The sequence below is a fragment of the Kryptolebias marmoratus genome, linkage group LG6 (assembly GCF_001649575.2).
Source record: "Kryptolebias marmoratus isolate JLee-2015 linkage group LG6, ASM164957v2, whole genome shotgun sequence".
In the NCBI taxonomy this organism is placed as follows: domain Eukaryota; kingdom Metazoa; phylum Chordata; class Actinopteri; order Cyprinodontiformes; family Rivulidae; genus Kryptolebias; species Kryptolebias marmoratus.
The window spans coordinates 13,955,092-13,975,462 of NC_051435.1; the positions used below are offsets into that span (position 1 = coordinate 13,955,092).

General features: G+C 37.0%; 2 protein-coding genes across 3 annotated transcripts in view; one reads left to right on the forward strand and one right to left on the reverse strand.

Moving 5' to 3' along the window:
* LOC108239791 (vang-like protein 1) overlaps positions 1 to 2,466 on the forward strand; it is a 20,312-nt gene extending 17,846 nt beyond the window's left edge. Inside the window, exon 9 of the mRNA XM_017422733.3 lies at positions 369 to 2,466. Coding sequence (XP_017278222.1) covers positions 369 to 629 — 261 coding nt within the window. The 3' untranslated portion in view covers positions 630 to 2,466. The remainder of the gene's footprint in view (positions 1 to 368) is intronic.
* A 13-nt stretch (positions 2,467 to 2,479) lies between these two features.
* casq2 (calsequestrin 2) lies at positions 2,480 to 8,039 on the reverse strand. Of its 2 annotated transcripts, XM_017422735.3 has the most exons (12): positions 7,520 to 8,039; positions 5,847 to 5,931; positions 5,344 to 5,444; positions 5,113 to 5,224; positions 4,699 to 4,772; positions 4,491 to 4,621; positions 4,350 to 4,395; positions 4,218 to 4,272; positions 3,923 to 4,023; positions 3,698 to 3,772; positions 3,359 to 3,595; positions 2,480 to 2,961 (listed from the first exon to the last, which is right to left on the reverse strand). In XM_017422735.3, the coding sequence occupies exons 1-11, from the start codon at positions 7,754 to 7,756 to the stop codon at positions 3,407 to 3,409; spliced, it is 1,206 nt and encodes a 401-aa protein (XP_017278224.1). In that variant the 5' UTR covers positions 7,757 to 8,039; the 3' UTR covers positions 2,480 to 2,961; positions 3,359 to 3,406. The 2 variants fall into 2 exon arrangements, with proteins under 2 accessions (XP_017278224.1, XP_017278223.1); XM_017422734.3 differs by lacking the exon at positions 2,480 to 2,961 and having other exon boundaries at positions 3,129 to 3,595; positions 7,520 to 8,038.
* Between the last annotated feature and the right edge of the window lie 12,332 nt (positions 8,040 to 20,371).

Consider the following 20,371-nt stretch of genomic DNA (forward strand, 5'->3'; position numbering starts at 1 on the left):
GTGACATCAGAAAATCAACACTACATTTTTAAACAGTGTTTGAAGCTAAATGTGACAAAATTTAGGCATGAATTTTTAGCAGAAGCTAAATGTGACAAAATTTAGGCATGAATTTTTAGCACAAGCTCCTTTACAAACGGCGCCCCATAATCAAGTACCTCTTTAAACTACTCTGTCTGGGATTGTGGCTCTCAGAAAATCCTTAAAGAGATAGTTAGGATTTTTTGAAGTGGGGTTCTGTGGAACACCCATGAACAATTAATATCTTACCTGTTATAGGTAGCTCTTCAAACAACCTGAGTTTAGACATTTAAAGTTTAATTCTGAACAAATTGAAAAAATATCAGCTAGTTTTGTTTTGCGTCCAGGCCTTCCTAGAGGCTTACCTCGCCCCCGGTCCGACCCTGCAGTACGGCCCTGAGCGATGGATGGCCGATCAGTGGACTTTGATCAGCGAGGCTTCTGTCACCAGCGGCGTTAAGGAGGGGACCGAGTTCCTGCTGAAGTGTCTTGACTTTAGCTTGGCCATCACAGTCAAGAGTATCCCCAACATCCGTCTGACCGAGGAGTACATCGACCCCAAGTCACACAAGTTTCTACTGCTGCTCCAGTCAGAAACCTCCGTTTAGTAGCAACCCTGTCGACCAGAACTGTTAAAAGTCTTCGGACTGGATTTTTTTTTTTTTTTTTTTTTCAAAAAAAGAGCTTTTTGTATTGTTTTTTGTACTTACGTGTAAGTAGTTTTCTCATATAAAGTATTTTGTTTTTGTGAAGGGGGACTTGAAAGATCATAAATGATACAAAAGAAGGGGGAGAGATGCTTGAATTTCTGCGTGTGGATGTTTGCAGGGCACAGTTTAGTTATTCCTCTATGCACAAACATCTATCACCCCCTCACCCTATATGTCTGTCTGTGCTGTGGAACTGTAGGAAAATGTGGGATTTAGGACAAAAGTGTCATCTGAACATGCAAAACGGTGCACTTCGAGTGCTTTTCTTGAAAGGTCTACACTGGAGTCTGTTTTCACTGATTTACCAGGACTACTTTTTTATTATAATCATTATTTATAATCATTCTTTATTACAGAGGTTTGTACAGTATTTATATGTAAATACACTTGATCCCAACTGATTTTTTTAATACTAAAATTGTGTATTGTTGGAATATTTTTTTTTATCTTGTCCAAGATTTTTTACCTTGTATATTTATGCTTTGTTTGATTGGATTACTCAGCTTCAGATATCTTAAACCACAGAACAGCTGAATACACACAGTTTTAGTTAATAAATTAGGAAGAAAAATAGCTGACAATGCACTGTGATTAAGTGATAGCAGGTCAGTGTTTCCATGCGCATTATTGTTAATTATTGATAATAATATTGGAAAATAAACTTTTATCCATGGCAGTTTTTTTTATTATTATTCTCTGCCAATGACCTTAAAGCACAATTCTAAAGGTAGTTGTTTTTTTTTTCCAAAACAGATTTTCAGATTCCTCATAAAAGATTTAGGACATTCTTGCATAAGCCTCTTTGAAAAATTAATCATTTGTATTCTCATGCTGGGAGATGTTTAGGCAAGTGTTAAAAATGAATAATTTAGTTTGAATGAACTGAACTGAGCTGTGTGTGTTTTGTCTGATGCTCTGCTGCCACTTACCTGCCACGACTGAAACTGTTCTCCAAATGTCTGTCGGTGTTTGTGTCGGAACAATTGATGTGTGTCTTTTTTTAAAAACCTTTTGTATTTATGAGGCTCGTGTCATACATTTTGAAAGTATTACTGTGCTCACAGACGGTGTAGTTTTGTTCATGGCTGTTTTGGAGTGTTGATGGTTGTAAATACCTTCTCTTCTTAACTACACACGTGCCTCGGTTATACTTCATTCTTAGGATCTGCTCAGCATGCGTTTGCCAGTAAGTTTGTGTGTGTCTGTGTGTGTGTGTGTGTGTGTGTGTGTGAACGTGTAAAACATGAATAAATGAGAGGCGGACTTCCCAAACCTACAGCAGCTGACAAGTTATAAGCTCCAAGTTGTCCTTGTCTTCTTTTATACAACAAAATATGTAAAATCACAGCAGCTGTGGAAAAAATCGAAACAATGAATAAAGACTTGTAATGACCTTTTAGCTTTTTTTGTACTCTGATTTTTTTATAAACAACAAGCGGACCCTAAACGTCTTTTTGTTTATGAGCCCAAAACGTCACATTGAGTATTAAAATTGGAGCCTGAAAAGAAAATGTTTTTATTATTCACATGCTGTATTTTTTTCTTCTTCGTCATTTCTTGAGTGTTTATCGGTTTCTAGAACCCTGGTGGGTAAACAATGTCATCCTGGTTCTCTAATTAGTGACAGTAAGAGGATTGTTTTCACCAAGCTTCGTGCCTGCACATCCAGGGCTCCAGTGGTTTATAACAAAAGTCTGTTTATATAACATTTGTACAATTATCTGGATTTTTAAGCATTTTCAGAGCCCATAATTGATCATTTTCTTTCATTAAACTTGCTGGTTTGGGAACTAGATGAGTCTAAGAGCTCGTGTGTCTCACACGTTTCAGCCTAAAGTCTCTGCAGACAGATGCCTGACAGGTTGAGCTCAGCACAGTGTTTATGTGGTGAGTTTGATGCAGTAAAACATTACAGCTGAACAACTCTGAATGTTTGTGTGACAATTGTTTCCAGAGGAATTAAGTCAGCACTGATCAACACCTCTCAATAAAACAAAAATTAACTTTCATATTTAGACTCATATGCAGATGTGCACTTGTCTGCTGAAGCTGAACTGGAAGTTATTGTGAATTTTTGCTAAACATTTAGCCAAAAGAAATAAGAATCAGTTGCAACCTCAACACCTTTTGCCACCATTTGATTGCCAGTTGCTTCTGCGATAGGCAACAAGTCGCCATGGTTACTGCTTCCTGCTGAGCTGCATGCTCCTCTAATTGCTTCTTGCAGCTGCTGATGAAGATACAAAGGAGGAAGTTCAATACAGTATTTTGCTCTTAAATGATGAAGAAAAGAATAACTTAACTTTAAAATTCCACAATAAAGCAACAGTTAAAATACCTATATTGTAGATTCCATGATGTTTTTGATATTTAAGCTATAAATGATGAATGATGAAATAAAATGTTATTTTTTATTAATATTCATCAGTTTTAAATATTTTTGCCACATTCCTTTCAGAAGCATTAGAATACAAACTATTTTAATTTTATTTAATGTCCAAACCCATCCCAGGTTGATTAACACTGGCAAAAAATGGCATCATTAAATGTTAAATATAGGATTATTTAAAATTATCAGCAGGAAAATATTTAGTATTTATTGTTATTTAAATATATAATAAACTGACCGAAGAAAAAAGACGTTTCTTAGGCAATAAATTAATTTTAGCTTTGTCTTAATCATCATCCTCTTCATCATCATCATCGTCGTCATCGTCGTCATCATCGCCGTCTTCGTCTTTGTCATCATCATCATCATCTTCAGTGTTTACTTTGCCAGAGAGAACATCTTCGATCCAGTCCTCCAGCTCCTGAGCTGTGGGCAGATCTTCCTCGTCTTCCATTTCCAGCCAAACACTGTCCGCCTGCACGCACACACACACACACACACACACACACACACACACTAAGGTCAGACTGTGTCCTAAAAACCTGTCATCACATCAAACAGGCAGTCAGGGACTCACATCTGTAACATTGACGACTCCAATCTGCGGTCTGAACAGATCCACCTTGAAGGTTTTCTCCCAGTAGGGAATCAGCTGGAAGTGGTCAGCAGGATAAAAGACAGCATCAGATATGGACCTACACATCTTTATTCACTGTTTTGTTTCTTATTAGTATCTTGTATATATGATTTATATCTTTCCCATCTATGTTTGTCCATCCTAATAATGAGCTGTAGAGCTCACCAGTGGGAAGTCGTCGGGATCGATCCAGATGATGCTGAGCTCAGGAAGGTGAGTGTTGTCTCTGGCAACCTCCTTCAAGATCTCCAAGAACTCATAACCATCTGGGAGACATGAACTCATTATAACAACAATTTATATAAATCTTTTATGATGTTATCATATCTGTAGAACCCATTTTTGGTTTCTCAGGGCTATCAAGTTTTTTGGCTGCTTGAGTTAATTGCAGAAAATGTTCTTTAGAAATTTATCTCACCATGTATTATTAAATGTGTACCACAATTTAACACATTCTCACCAGGGTCCTCTTCCTCTGCAAAGGCCACAATGTGGATGCCCTCAATGTCATCCTCCTGGAAAATGATTGAGATGTATAAACCGGTTATAAAAGTTTGGAAAAACCCATAAGTAATTGGTGCTTATTACCGACCCAGGTCTCGAACATATCCTCTGCCCGCAGCTTTCGCAGGGTTGGTCTGGCGCCACAGAGACAACCGAGGATCAGAACAGAAATCCAGCAACGAAGACAAGGAATTCGTTAAAATAAATGCGGAGTTGTTTGTTTGTTTACCGCCTGTGTTCAGTGATGAAGTCCACCAGCTCCTCCTCAGAGTGAGGCTTGCCTGGGATGGTGACGGGCTCCTCCATGAAGGGCTCGTAGAAGTCCACCTCGTTCAGCTTCAGAGTCAGCTCTTTGGCCACCTAAAGCACACCAGTCGGGTCAGCCAACTGCATCAATTTCTCTACAGCATTGTTCATGTGTTTTGTTTGCAACTTACAGATCTCTCAAACGTGGCAAAGAATTTAATGTAGGGCTGGAAGTGCTCTGCAGCTTCTTTAAATGCTTCATAATCTAGGGGAGAAAAAAGTATTGTAGTGCACAATTCTTTTTTTATTGTACCTAAAGACACATTTCTTGTTTTCTTATCTTTGTGATCACACATTGTGGAGTGGAAATAGATAGTCAGATGGGATGTAGCTGCTGCTCAAAGTAAACCAGTTTCTCCAAAGCATGTGAGAGGGCAGCTGTGCTAGCAGCAATGGTAAAATTGGATCTGTAAATCCATGGAGGTGAGCGGGTTAAAATCCACTCATGTTCTGATGAAGGGCACAGGAAGTCCATCTCTGAGCCATCTATAACAGGGCAGTGAGCGGTGCAAATGGCCGTATACTTCACAAACTGAAGCACTCACGTTCAGAGTCTTCACTCTTAAAGTAACCAACGAGACGAATGTCCTCCTCCATTCTGTCGAAGGCTTTCAGCTCCAGGGCGTTTTCTATAATCTCCACTGGCTCCTCCAGTAGCTAAAGACAGAGAGAATCAAAGCTGATTGGAGGGGACCGAAGTGACCTTTTAACTCTGACAAGACTGCTGTTGATTAAAGCTAACAGCTGGAAATCTGTTCTGAAATAAATCCACTCACATCTAATAAAAACTCCACCAGAGTGTTAGCAGACAGCAGCCCGTCGAACTCAATCACCCTGTCAGCCTTGAAAACATACACACTTCCCTCCTCCTCCAAGTCTGAAAAGAAAGGACATGATATATTATTATGTTATTTAGAAAACAGCTCTGACTCCTAAAGATGTAGCTCTAATTTTTTGGAAGTGAGGTTCAGTGGAAAAGTTATGAACTATTAATATCTTACCTGTTGTAGATAGTTCTTTGAATGACCTCAGTTTGGAGAAATAAATTCAATTCTGACAGGATTGATGAGCTTATTGTCTCACAGAGACCAAGACTAAAGGTGGACTGTTGCTGTCAACTCAAGTCTGAAAAACCTCAAGATATTAATTGTCATAACCTTTCCACAGAACCCTGTTTTAGAAGAAGGTAAATATTGTTTTAAATTAAATTTATGTGAGCAAAGGTTGTCATCTGACCCACAAGATAAAAAAAAACTGTTTGTAAAGTAGGCATACTCACCTAGTTTCTTTGCAACCTTTGCATCTTTTTTTGAGTCAACCATTCCAAACCCGATGTCCTTCTCTTCCATTACCTGAGCTACAAGCTGAAAGACATGTCATTGAAGTTCAAACTGCAAGAAAAGTATTAAAGTCTTTGAGCATTAGGAGGCAAGACACAAAAATAACCTTTTAATCAGATTTCAAATGTTTTCCACTAAGATTTCAAGTCCAGTAAAGACATTAAATAAGGCTGTGAACAGAAAACTGATAGCACCACCATAAATTGCCATAATGACAGAGGTACTTAGGGGCACAGAGATACATTTACATAATCGCTCAGTGATGTTCTAAATATAACCAAAGTAATAGTATACTGTATATAATTGTTCTGGCATTTGTTCTGCACAGTACAGTAGAAGAGCTCTGGGAGTGTTTGACGTCTCCTACCACAGAGGAAGAAACATGCTGACAAAATTAACAGTGTCCTGGAGAGAATCTGGCTGCTATTAATGCAGCGGAGCTGAATATTTACATAGATTTTAATGTTTAAATAACGTTTAATCATTTTGGATTTTTATGTCATTTAGCACACAAGGACACATGCAGATTTGTTCCCATAGAACTAGTGAACGATGCTCCATTTATGTTTTGCCTTATTTGCTTATTTGGATAAGAATATTCAAAAGAAGAGTTATTCTGATGTAAAAAGTCAAGTTTGGAAGCTCCAATGATTCAATTACTTGAATTGTAAGGCAGTAACTGCAATATTTATCGGGTTGGAAAGAACAGCTGAGGCCTATATTATTTAAAAGAACAAATAGTAGCAGCAGCAGCTAGCTGTAGTACTTCCAATGCAGCGTGGAGCACTTCTTACAAGATTATATTAATATTTCTGCCTGAATGAGCATGTGGTGCAAAGCTGATGTCAGTGTAAAGGTTTAAAAAACAGCATTTTTGAGATTGAAGTTGTTTTAAGGCTTGGCTTCACTTGGATCCGTTTAAATTAAGCGCTGTTTTCCCAAACTGAGGTCATTCAAAGAGCTATCTACAACAGTAAGCAATTGATTATTCATCACCTTTTGACAGAATCCCCCTTTAAACAATCTGAACTTTCCTTTTTACATCAGCGGTTACGAGTGTGTGCCCCATATTGCAATCAGCTCCAGGTTCCTTGCATGTTGTTTCACGAGTGCCTGGCTATAATACCTCTGCCCACCTGTGATGCGTAAAACAAGTAGCAAGTAAGGCCGTTTGGGATCAGATTACTTCAGAGTTTAAATAGGAACTCAGCTTCAGCTGTCTGCAACAGGAACAAGGCATTGTAAATTATGTGGCATTTTAACGGCGTGAAATCCTTTTAATCTTTTAACTAGTTTCCAGGTAAATCTAAACACCTTTAAATCCTAGAAGGGGGTTGTGCTTTTCAGCTCATATGTTTTTATGATCTCTTGTCCTTTTTTGACAGCTGAGAAAAGCCACAGGATGAACACAGCTCATGCATTTCTATTGGATGGAGATACACATTGAACTAAGCTGAAATAATCTAAAGTGACAGTGTTGCATCTTATTGAATTACTGTCTACTCAGAGTCTGTACTCATTGATCTCATTGAATAAACTGAAAGACTTTTTGCCCCTCTGACTTGAATGTTTTAAATTTAGATTTGTTTTTGCCCTCTTTATCATACTTTACCTCCAGCACCAGCTCAGTCATCTGGTGCTGTTTCTGCAGCTCCTTGCTGTCTGCTGCGGGCTCGTGGTAGAACAGGCAGAGCATGCTGTACTTCTTCAGGGCTTTCTTGTAGTTCTTGTCATCGATGTCGAGCACGCGGTCCTTCCCATCATACTGTGGGAACTCCAGGCCCTTTTCGGCCGGTGCCACACTCACAAGGCTTAGGCAAGGGAGCAGGAACAGCCACAGGGAGAGCATGGTCCAAAGCTACCCCGCACTCCCAGAGGAGGACTTGGTTTCAGTGAATGAAGTTGCAGGAACTGTCGGCTAACACCTGTGGGGAGATGGGGGAAATCCTGCAGGAAGGAGCAGAAAGCAGTCTGTCAGTGGAAGCTGTTAGGCATCCCCCCCAAAGAAATCCAAAAATCTTCTTCAGAAACTTTTTTTCCCTTCCCTCTCTGATTATTCCATCATGCCTGCTCTGAGTGGACACAAAGGGGAAAACAGGGAGCTGTCAGGCCCGTGTGATTCCGAGGGTGGATACCATACATAGTCGCGCTCCTCTTCCCCAACCCATTCAGGACAGGACCATTTTTAGGAGAGCAGTTGTTTAAAAGCTAAAAATAAACCAGCAAGTGAGAAAGGGAAATAGCAAAGGATGACAGTGGGGATTTATTAGGAACAGTGGTCCCTCCCTCTGATATTTCTTTAAGGGATTTAGTGACGTTGGAGGAAATAGCCGAACCTCAAACTTTCCAGTTCCACTATATCTACAAACCTTAAGAACCAAACATGTTGGCTGCAGTGCAAGAGTAGAAGATGTTTTTGTATTTTAGGAGACAGCTTGTAAGACAACCGGCCAACAGGTGTGCAATGAGCAATTCAAAGACTCTGCTCATAGTTTGGGCTCCATGGGTTTGACACCTTAAACATGCAAACTATCGCCATCATTTATCCTCCTATAGTACAGGTTGAATGTGAGTTTAATCCACTTAGTTTTCATGTGGTTAATTCACATAAACTGGGCAGCTACAGCTTTGCTGTAGTCTTTTTCATCAAGTATACTGATTATCCAAGGGTTTAAAACAAAGCTGATGCTGCCCCCTGTAGGTGAAAATTTAAATCAGCTGCTGACTCCTCAGAAACAGATTTTTAAATGTTGATTAAGGTGCTGCAAAAGGTGGCTCGTGTTGTTTTTTCTAAACTACAAAACTTGAAAATATACAGATATGGCACCTGAGGTTTTTAAAGCAACATTCAGCAAATTAAAAAGCTCTAAAGAGGTCAAATCATAGGTGCTTAGTTGTTGAATTGATGTTCCAAAATCATTTGTATTCTGCTCTCAGATACACATAACAAGTTAAGGATTTACCAACATTTGTTTTGGGGTTTTTTTGTACTGTTCAGACCTTTGAAGGCCACATCATGAAATTAGATAGGGTATCAATTAATTCAATGAGAACAGAATAAACCCGAACTGACAAATCATCTGTTCACATCTTAAAGTGAAGCTCAGTCAGTCTCTGCTCTTAGTCTGTTTACTGTTTTATCCTTTCCTGGAACAAGGAGGGTGGTTTTCAGTGTGTGTGCACAGGGCGGGTGGTCGAAAAGTTCAGTGCAGCCTTAACAGTACAACAAAAGTTAGATCTCAAAGTAGTTCAAACTAGAACATATTCACATTTATGTGATTTATGTTGACTAATCTGTAATTCCTGATCAGTTAACAGGAGGAAGAAGAGGAAGCACTATTAAAATCATAAGTGACTGAAACAGTAGATGGCAGTGTAATGCAGAACATTTAAAGCTACTTTCTTCAATTTTATATATATGTATATATATATATATATATATATATATATATATATATATATATATATATATACATTATTTTATTAAGAAGATGATGATGCTTGTCCTTCTGTTGGACAAAAACTGTTCAAGTTTTGTTAAGTTTTTTAACTTGATAAAAAAAATATTTTCTTTATCTACTTATTCAGCAGATTTTTTTTCTGTGAAAACAGTTAGATGCACATGGGATAAATAAGAAAATAAGATTGTACAAATTCAGAACCAAAACTAGGTAAGTGTCACAGATTGAAAAAGGTAATAAATGAAAGAGCCTTATCTGAGATGATTCATGTGCCGCATCATAAGGTGACCGCATAGTTTTAATGTGCCAACGAGACATTAAAATAAAAAAGTTATCTATTGTAAATTCAGCTCTGTCTTCATGCTGTCTTTCACAGATGGAAAATTTTATGTGCCAGAGAATTAAAAATGCAGAGGTTACCCAAAAATCTTGGCAAAGACTTGGGATTTTTTTTATTTTTTTGTTTGTTTGCTTCTCCTTTTCCCCTGATCAGCTTTCAGCAGACTCAGTGTGTCAAAAGCTCATTACAAGACATCGTGTGTTGAAACGAGCTGACAGCAGGGACCGGCACATCTGATGCTTTTTGCAATAAATGATACAGACACCACATCAGCCTGAAGAGTGCTGGTATCTTTCCTATTTCGTAAAATGAAATCAAATCTCCCAGCGCAGGAAAGGGTTGCAGACCAGTCTTTCTGTCAACAAAAATTATTAACACTCACCAAAGTGTTTGCTGCTCAAAATGTGCATCATTCTGTCTGTTTTTTGTAAGACTTTCTAAAGTAAAATGACTTTTAACAACTGGAAACTAAATCGTTGGTCTTGTTGTTGATTTATAAGACTGGTATCTTTTCAGTTTTACATTATTGTGCAAAAATAAAACACCATAACAGGCAGGCAGTCATGTAAATAATTGTCTGTGTGTCCGTTCGTCTTGCAGTCTGTTAGACCTCACAACACATACAAATGGCTAAAACCCAGTTGGTTTTAAAGATAAAGTGATCGAATTTGGTTGATAGTAGTTGAGACTCACCCCTAACACATACGCTGAGTGCTATGCATTCCTTCAAGGATAGCTTTGATTTATTTAAATTTTGCTTCTAAGTAGCCAGACTTTCTTGTAATCTTTTAAAGTAGACTTCAGCGATAGCTATCTAGAATTTCTGAAGGTCTGGGTTTTTTTTTTTGTTTGTTTGTTGTTGTTGTCATTATTATAATTATTTTAATCATTAGCTGCTTTTTCACTCAGTTCCTGTCCAGTCCATGTGCCTTACCATGAGATTATGTTGTGTAGTGTGTGCTTTAAAAAATAAGGAATGTGGACAAGTGGAAGACAAAACAAAGAAGTGTCAGGAAAAAAATGACCTGAAAGTCATTTCTTTGTGAAATAGGAAAAAAAAACAGCTAACACCTGAGAAATGTATCATCCTTCAGTTGATCATCTGTATATCAGGTTTTTAGCTAATAGCTCTTCGAGAATCAGCTTGCTCTGCAAGTAATTTAGCTAGTTATTAAAGCTAAATATCTGATTTAACACAGATTTTTTTGCAAAGTTGTCTGTTTATGTTTGACAAAACTGGTTCATCCCTTGAGTTTAGGAGCTTTTTGATTTCTGAATAATTCATAGATCAGAGTAAAGGTGCTTAAAAAAACTATTTATCTGACAATAACTGGATTAAAAATGAGTGAAAAGAGGCCGAAGTCCAAAGGAAAACTGAAGAAACCTGAAGAATCAATGCTCAAAATCACTTTAAGCAATTATAAAAAAAAAAAAAAGTCTGGTTCTCTGGAAGTAAAATATATATTAAAAAATAAAACAGGTAACATTTTATGCCTTACACAGTTTGACTTTAATAGTTTTATCTGTGATAAAAAAAATAACCAGAGGCTTTTCACAGTAAATATTCATACACTGGCTGGCTTTGTAAAGGTTAGACTTACATATCTTCTTTTTGTGTGTGTTGATGTTTCACACTGGACCTGCCTGACGTCTGAGAATGAAGAAACAAATACTCAAACATTGTTTGAAGGCTTTAAGTGTTCACCTATAGAACTATATATCATGAGGATTATCAAGTGAGAAAAAAACAAACGTTACTTGCGGTTCAACGTCTCAAAACGCCATTGCTCAGAAAAAACACATACCATAGATTTAAATTAATCCACTCCAACAATAAACACACCTGCCCAGTTTTTTATGTTCTTCATAAGGAAAAAACATCTTTAAGCCTTTGGGGCTTGTGCTTGTTCTGACACATCAATGTGACAGGGAGCTGACATCAACATTAAGGGATCTTTTTCTGTGTCCCTTGAACTTGTCATGAGGAATCTTTAAGAACATCTCGTTGGTGTCAGGAAGTGTTGTTGCTTTAGGGAGGATTGTGAGCTTGTTCTGCAACACTGTTATGATTGGGTGGGGAGGGGGTGCCAAATAACAAAGTAACAGTCACATGAATGCAAGAAAGATTTCTCTCTAAAGTTCAGCATTTGTCACATTACAACTGGTTTTAGATATTTCTGTTGAGGTAATGGTGCTCCTCCAGAAACACCAGAACTGTTGTCTGTACAAGCGTTCACCTCTACCAAAAAGCAGAAAACTACATTTTATGGACAAACTCTGAAATTTGAATGAATAATAGAAACAACAATATCTGAAAAAGCCTTTTATGATTTAAATATCTGAATTTTTAAAAAAGGCTGTGAAGTACAGCTCGCCCTGAGCGTAAACAAACTACGAGCAACGAAGCCATGACGGATCTTTGTGACCAGAAGCCATCTGACGTCATCACAAGCGTGGTCGGATTAAACGCCAGGTGTCGGCGACGGACCAGAACAGCAACAGAAACCCCAAGGCCAGAGTGACATATGCAGAAGATCCTCAAGAGGCAGTGAACCATAAACTCACAGGCAGGTTGGACTGTTATATAAACTCCAAAATGCAGATTCACACACGCACACACACTCATTCACACAATGTTTTTATTTTGCTCAGGTAGTCCCACACTCACACCAGCTACATTCCTTTTTTCAGGAGGTGTGTATGCGTGTGTGTGTGTGTGTGTGTGTGTGTGTGTGTGGCATCACTGATCTACAGTATTTTTCTGAAATTCATAAAATTCAGCTTTCACGATTACATAATGTGTATAATCTTGTCAAGAATGTGGTTTTACTCTTTATCTTCACTTGGCCTCACCTTCAAATTTACAAGAAACTTTGAAGACTGACTCATCTGTTAGATGAAAATGATTCGTTAAGAAGTTGAATAAATGGAAATATGTCATGTTGTAACTTGCAGGTGCTGTGAGTGATCCAGTATTATCTTTCCCTTGCTTGTCCTTGAACCCATTACTGTTGTATTTTTCCATAAGTGTTCGTTTCTCTCTAAAGTTACCCCTCCCTTTAAATGCTATCATACCCATTTTTCACTTTCTGTCATACATTTATCTCATGCTCTACAATAAAAATATTGGTCTTCTAGGGATTTGTACATTTATTTAAGAGTTTGTTTGTTTTTTATTCCCTAAAACGTTATTTAATTATGAATTTTGATGTTGATTTTCCTTCTCTCCAATGATATGTTTTTGTAAAATTTTAAATTTCAGATGTAGCATGGTGGAAGGTGTCTAATCGGGCCTCTGGACGTGAACAAACTAAGCTTTTGGAGAAGGTTTCTGCCTCTCTAGCTTCTGATTTTACAGTTCAAGGACTGAAGGACACATACGGATTGTTTGACCACTCCTGTACCGGTCAACCACTTCCCTTCTGCTTTCAAATTTGGGAGATTTCCATTGCAAATGAACAGTTAAAGCTGTGAGTTAGCAAGGCAATAAAAAGGTTTAGACTTTGGTGCCCTTGCTGATAATATTCAAACTCAAATCCCTCCCTCGCTGTTGTGTGCTTTCGCCAAAGTATCACATTACAGCTTGTGGTCAAACCTGCCCAGAGGTACTGAACACATGAAGGGCCATTTCCAACAAAATTCAGCTCAAGGTCTTTTTCATGCGAATTGGTCTCACACATGATTAACAGCAATCACAAATAGTGGTGAAATTACATAAGAATACAACTGAGAGTCAAAACTCATCGAATACTGATCTGATGGGCTCAATCCACCCCTTAATCTACAGACCCCATAGGATCTATTACTGATGTACCAAAACCGAACACCACCAGATGTCCTTCGTCCATTAGCTGTCTGGTTGAAATGGTGTCAAAAGTAGAATAAAAGATAAATAATAAAAAGCTGGCAGTCATATTGTTATGGTTGACCTGTGTTGTTTTGACTAGTGAAGGTGTTTCTGAGAAAACACGAAGTCCATACCATTTTAAGAAACACTGCTTGCTGTTTCAAACTGATGAATTTACAACAATATAAGTTGTCTTTAAAACAGCACAGTCCTTTAATAAATCGGTAACTGAATGATAATATTGAATTTTAATGAGTTATCAAAGCAATGGTTTAGATCTTTTGGAGAGGGGTTCTAAGGTAAAAAAAAAAAAACATTTAGTATCTTACCTGTTGTCGATAGCTCCTTGAACAACCTCAGTTTGGAGTAAAAGAGTTTAATTCTGAGCGGATTGACGAACTAACAGCTACTCTGAGCGAGGCCAAGACCAAAATGGATTGCTGTCACCTTAAAACAGGTTCAGCCAAAGAAAATTCATAGCAGTTCATGCAAATGCTGTTTGATAAACCTTGACACTGTTTTTTAATTTTGCATAGCACTGTTATTCACATAGACTTCCGTGTTTATTTGCAAGCACAAATGGCATTACTGGTGACGTTTGGGACACTTCTGGCAATAATATCACAATATTTTTAGAAAAAAAATGTTGCAAAGTGGCTAAAGGTATTTATTACTCCAAACTGAAGTCGTTTAAAGAGCTATCTGCAACAGGTAAGATATTAATTGTTCACAACCTTCTCACAGAATCCCACTTTAAAAGATCTGAACTATCGTTTTAAGGTCATCAAAAACAAACAATTCTACCCTGACATATATTAATGACAAAAATGATCCTGGTTGATGTATAATGAATGATCCTTAGAAAACAAACTCTGTGCAACTTTTTGAGCACCTAAAGACAATTACCGTCAGATTTTTGGTGCAGGAGTATGTTGTTCTTCCTGATACAACCGACAGGAAGTGTGTAACTACATTCACAATTATGTTAAACCTAATCTGAAAAACACTAGTCCTCATCATTTAGTGGAGGGGAAAAATCCTGGTTTTTTTTTATTACAACACTCCTGCAGTGAAATCCCTCTGTCTGGGAAAATGCAAAAGGCTCGAGTTCGGACCCTGTAGGGACTGTTCAAGAGAGAAAAAAAAAGGCATGATACATTACACAGTTTAAATATTTCCATTCACCCTCACCTATTTTATTGCAAGTTCACGGTCACAGGATAATACGGGACCATAATAGGAGCGATAAGGACTGTTTTTCTTCACACATTATGACAAAATGAGGGGTGTTGATAAGGGCGTTTTGTTTTGTTTTTTTGTTATATATAACTTAGTGGCTTTTTTCTTTGCCTATCTTGTCATTATGATCTCACCGCTTCCTTATCAGCAATTTCTTTATCAATACTTCACACCCACAGTCAGTGTTGTTCATTTGAATGATTTTATAAACCTTCTCGTCAGAAGTCAGTTTGACCTGGAAAACAAAGAAAAAAGCCTCGTTGGTGTTTGCTTCACTGAGTCACAGTTACTATTGTGGCGCTAGACACCATTCTTCCTGCTGTTATTTCTAAAGGAGGTAAATATTTCCTTTTGCCATTGAAGCCCTATTCAACGGATTAATGCCAGAATCCCAGGCATGCCACCATAGTTTAGTCGGGGCTGTGCATGGGGAACGCCAGGAATGCGTTGACTATGTGTTTACGGTATATTTGAAAGGTCACACCACATTCCCTACATGGCTGCTCTCGTTGTCACCCCAAAGGGAATGAACAACAAGAACATTTTTAAACCTTCATGTTTGCTTAGCTATGGTAACATAACAAAGGCAGAGGCGTAAAAAAGCACTGATTTTGGTCAGTGTAATTAAATATCTTTAAAAAATCTGGAAATAAACAGATTTTAGCCTTTTTACTGAAGTTGTAAATGTGAATATTTACAATATGACTGCATTTCATAAATTCATTTTGTAAATGTAAATATGAACATCATATAATAAATTACAAATCTTTCAAACTCTTTATTTTCCTGATCAGTAAATCAAGTGTCAAAAGTAGGAAACGTTATTATTTTATTCTTGTTGTTTTTTAATCTGATGACAGTAAAACTATTTTAAAAGGTTAGGACACGTTTTCTGCGGTGTTCCTTTACCTTGTCTTTTAGAAATGATTTGTAAATGTTTAGAGGCATGATTTTTATAGCTTTTTTAATGCTGGAAATAGAATGTAAAAAAAATTCAAAATAAATGAACATGCTCTCTTTATTGAGTGCAAATAAACTGCACTGTGCAAAAGTCATTTCTTCAGTGTTCTTCAATGTTTTCTTCCCAAAGTTTTTCTTTGGGATTTGGCTGCTTTGTTACTCTTTTTCAGTCAAGCAACTGACTTTGTTTTTCTTTGTTAACTTTTACTCATGAATCATTCAGGCATATAAGCATTGTTTCAGTCATACTATAAATTTTATTAGAATTGGATGTTTTTCAGCTTGTTGAAAATCTTTTTTTTACCAATTAGCAGCACAATGACTTTGTGAATGTCTGCCTGTAAATACATTGAGATCGAGGTATCTACCCATAAAAAAAGTAAAGTGTGGGGAAGTTTGGACAATTTCAGTTACAAAAAGTTCCTCTTATATTTCTCGGACAGCTCACTATTAGACTAAAATGCAACTTGTCAAGGGTATCTAGTTAACAGAAGCTTTATTTAACATGTTGTTTTGATTTAAACTCTTGAAAGATTGTTTCACAAAAATAAACACCTCAAAACTGCAAAATTGGGAGCAAACTGGTAAACTTCATGTTAACTGTTGGTCATCTGTGGCAGATTTTCAATTTTAGTGACATTTGCTGACTTCTAATAGTGATATTTGACATTTATGCCAAATTTTCTATTATACAACCATCTCTGTACATTTATGTAAGTATGTGCTATAACTACTTCCTGTGTCATGGCACATCAACATTTGCCATGCTGCCATCACAGGACCATTTGCTCAAAATGAACAAGTTCTGGCAAGAGGAATGAATATTATTAAGCTTTTTATGATCACGTTGGAAGTCGATTATGTCAACAGGCAATGGGAAATAAATCTAATAGTGTAAAACATGTCACTTCCTGTTGCCACTGGATGGCACTGTCACATTTATCGCCCGGAAATCTGATCACAGAGGGAAATTTGGGCCTGACTGGCTCATGTATGAAGAACTGTGAACGTTTGGCCCGCAAATCAAAAATAAACTGCATTACAGTAATGTTTGCCAGAGAGTGTGTTAAAATATACATACAAATGGAAGGAAATGCACAAAATTCAAAAAATAAACATAAAAGCAAATGTCTGCTTGTTGGATTATGTTTTTGATTGTTTTTTGCAGGTATTTAAAATTTACATTTGTGAAAAACATTTTGAATTAAGGGAAAGTGATGGCTTGTAAAATATTTTAAGACACTGTGGAACCAGTTTGTCTCAAGACCCTTAAATAGTATAAATTTTCACTTCTCATTAAAATTGTTTTGATATATGATTTTAAAAAAAAAACAAGAAACAAGATGTTTTGAGAACCATTTTATACAGCTGCTTCCTGTTAATCAGAACTGATGCTGCTTTAATGATCCTGGTGGGAGACTCTGTGCTTGCTCCCATTTCAGTGAGAGTAAAATAGCACAAAGAAACATTGTGGTTCTGGAAAAAAAAAAAGAAAAAAATATATTGAAATCAAAAGTGAAATCCAGCTGAGTTAATGGGCAACAAAACAATCAGAAAGCTGGCAGAATAGATGGTGGTGGAGGAGAACAATCCTAAAATAACCTCTGTTATGGTATGTAAAAAAAAATGGGGTCAACAGACCTGGCACCCAGTTCTTCACCCCTGCAGCTGCATAATTGCTACTGTTCTTTAGAGAACCCAGATGTTACAGAAATAGTACTTTGGAATAAAACAGTTTCTGCTGATCTGCTGTTTCAGACATGATAAAGACATTGTATCCTGTGTTTTATAAGTGCAGGTTTCTGATTTATTTTTTCATACTTTCTCAAAAAATAAAATTTTGTTAGGAAAATCTGTACTGTTGATTAAAAGGTTAAACTGACTGTAACTTCATTCGTTGAAAGAAATGCCTTGTGTGTTTTCATAGCGAAACCTTCATAGGTGTTGAAACCTAAAATGTGTACGTGTTAATCCTGTCTGAGACCGGTAAGCATCAAACAAAGTACAAAATAACAAACACTGTTCAAATTACAAATAAATCCCCAAATCTGCACAAAATCAAACAATACGGAAACACTGCACCTTCAACAAACTTTAACCAACATCCACATTCTGGTAAACCCTCTTTATTAAATTTTTCACATAAACAATAACAACATGTCTTTTATTCAATAATTTGTACATATATTTGGTGTTTTTCATAACAATCAACAACCATATACACACACATACACACACACACACACATATATATATATATATATGTAAACAAAGATCAGCAATGCCCTGATAAAATAAATCTAGTCAATTAAAGCACAATGGCTGATGGCTATTTGTATTTGTTGAGAAAAGTTTGTGTTTTTAACTGTGATTTCTTGAAGTTTTGGAAATAGTTTTTTGTAGCCTTTGGTTGTACTTTGGCTTTCTTTCACCTTCTGTTTTGCTCCTGACGTGTCAGATCCCAGTGGTTTGACCTTTCCTGGCTTCTGTTAACAAAGCTAAGGAAAACTTAACCTGCAGTTCTTCCAGTTTTGTTTAGGTGAGCAATTAAATACTTTAGTTTTCTATCTGACTGCCTCTTGAGAGGTCTATATCTGGGTTCTCTTTTGGCCACTTCATATCATGATAGTTCTTTTTGTGATTCTAATAACACTGATATCCTGCCTTATCCCAGCCAGACATAGCATCATATAAATAACAAGACAAAGACCATGAATTAAGGCTATAATTAGATTAAGGTATTCTGTTGGGTAACATGGGGTTGAGTTAAACCTTTAAAGCTGCTGACTGTAATGCACACTGCCTGACTCCGTCTGTCTAATCCATCCAATTCAAGCGTTTGTCTCAAACTATTGTTCACGTTTTCTCTCTCCAAAATAGACAATGAACAAAGCATAGCCTGGATGCCAGTACTTTTCCACAAGCACAATATCATTAGTTTCCTTTCGGGGAGAGAGGCCGGGCATGGGTCTGGTGGGAGTAGGCGAAATGTGAGTGATATATGGCGGAGGGAGAATTCAAACTAATTTGATAAACAAGATAGACTATCTCAACTCAGTCTTTTGCAGCACTTTTGAGCTGTATTTCTGTTGGGGAAACTCAGAATATTCTGCACAGGTTGTGAATCTGTTCAACTGACTGATCCACCAATAATCTATGATGAAAAAAGCACATATTCAGAATCAGCACTTTAAAAATCCTCATTACATTTAATGTACTGAGTTCCACTTATTCAGCTTTTTGGGAAACTACTTTTGTTGTTTTTATGACAATTATTGATGAATTAGTTAACATTTGTGTTTGTATTGCATTCCTGATCTGAATGTAACTTCTTTATCTCTTGTTGTAGGTACAGATCATGCAACCAGAACCCCCAAAAAAAGCTGGGCTCTGGCAATACCATGGCAGTGCAGACAGAGCATTTCCATAGACAAGCATGAGATTGTGTAACATTAATGTTTGGTCACTGCCTCAAAACTTTCGTTACTATGACTGACATGGAAGGGATTTGTAACTTTCTGAAGCTGCTACGATCATGCTACAGAATTTTTTTTAACATGACTAAAACATCTGTAGCAACCTGGCATTGCTGGAAATCACACTCCGTGGATTATCAGATACGTAAGGAGGCGATCGTGATGTTGTTTTCTTACAGCCACGTATCTCAATATGCAACAGAAACACAGGGGCACAATTTTAAAAGTGAACTGGGAATATAAAGATGCTTCTGACTGCAGCTAATCATTAATTCATATTATAAAACAGTAAAAAAAAAATCCAAATTGTAATTGGGTTAAAAGATTAAAAAATAAGAAAAAAACATGTACTCTATTTTATTGCTGCTAAAAGAAAAAACATACTTGTGGGAATATTTTGATTACTTTAGATCACTGAAGACAAATTAACTCAGTAAAGAAGATACGGTCTGATGAAATTAGTTACAAAGGTTTTTAATCCTACAATAATCCTTTATTTGACATGCAGTATGCCTGCGGGTACAGAGTGACTCTCTTCCCTGAGAGGCAAATATTAGCACTCAAATATATTTTGTCAGTGTGCGGTTTTGCTGATTATTTTGTAATTATTGCAAACTTGTATTCATGCACAGGTCAATATGACACTGATTATAACAAAGCTACTTAGGCTTAAAAGAGAAACTTCCAACTGTTTGTTCATTTGAATCAAAGTTACTCATTATTCAGCTTTAGTTGGGGTTTAAAATGCACATGAGAAAGAGTCAGTAATTTTTCAAAATTACTGTAATGCATGAACTGCTCCCCTCTTCCCTGAAGCTGTATTTCAACTTGTTGCAGTGGAGTGTCAGTGAGCATCAGGGGTATGAGTCATCATCTAAATACTGATCATGATCTCTAAATGCCACTCTGACTCATAGAGATTCATTCAACAGTGCTGATCCAGTCTCTTTTAAAATGAACACATTTTAATTTAGATTTTTGCAGATTTTGTTCTAAATCAAGCAAACCAAATGCCAAGGTTCTGCTTTCATGACGTCTCCACGAGGTAACTATTAATCCACTGTTAGTTATAGAAAGTTACACACGTGTTGATAGGGGATAAAAAGGATGTTTGGAGTTAAACTGTAGGTCAGAGGGGCTC

Bases quoted from the DNA above. Each gene is read 5' to 3' on its own strand.
- casq2 (XM_017422735.3), bottom strand. From the start codon at position 7,756: ATGCTCTCCCTGTGGCTGTTCCTGCTCCCTTGCCTAAGCCTTGTGAGT. The intron at 4,622-4,698 runs GTAAGTTGCAAA...GGTGTGCTTTAG, and splicing joins TTGCCACGTTTGAGAGATCT to GTGGCCAAAGAGCTGACTCT. The intron at 4,273-4,349 runs GTCGGTAATAAG...ATCATTTTCCAG, and splicing joins AGGATATGTTCGAGACCTGG to GAGGATGACATTGAGGGCAT.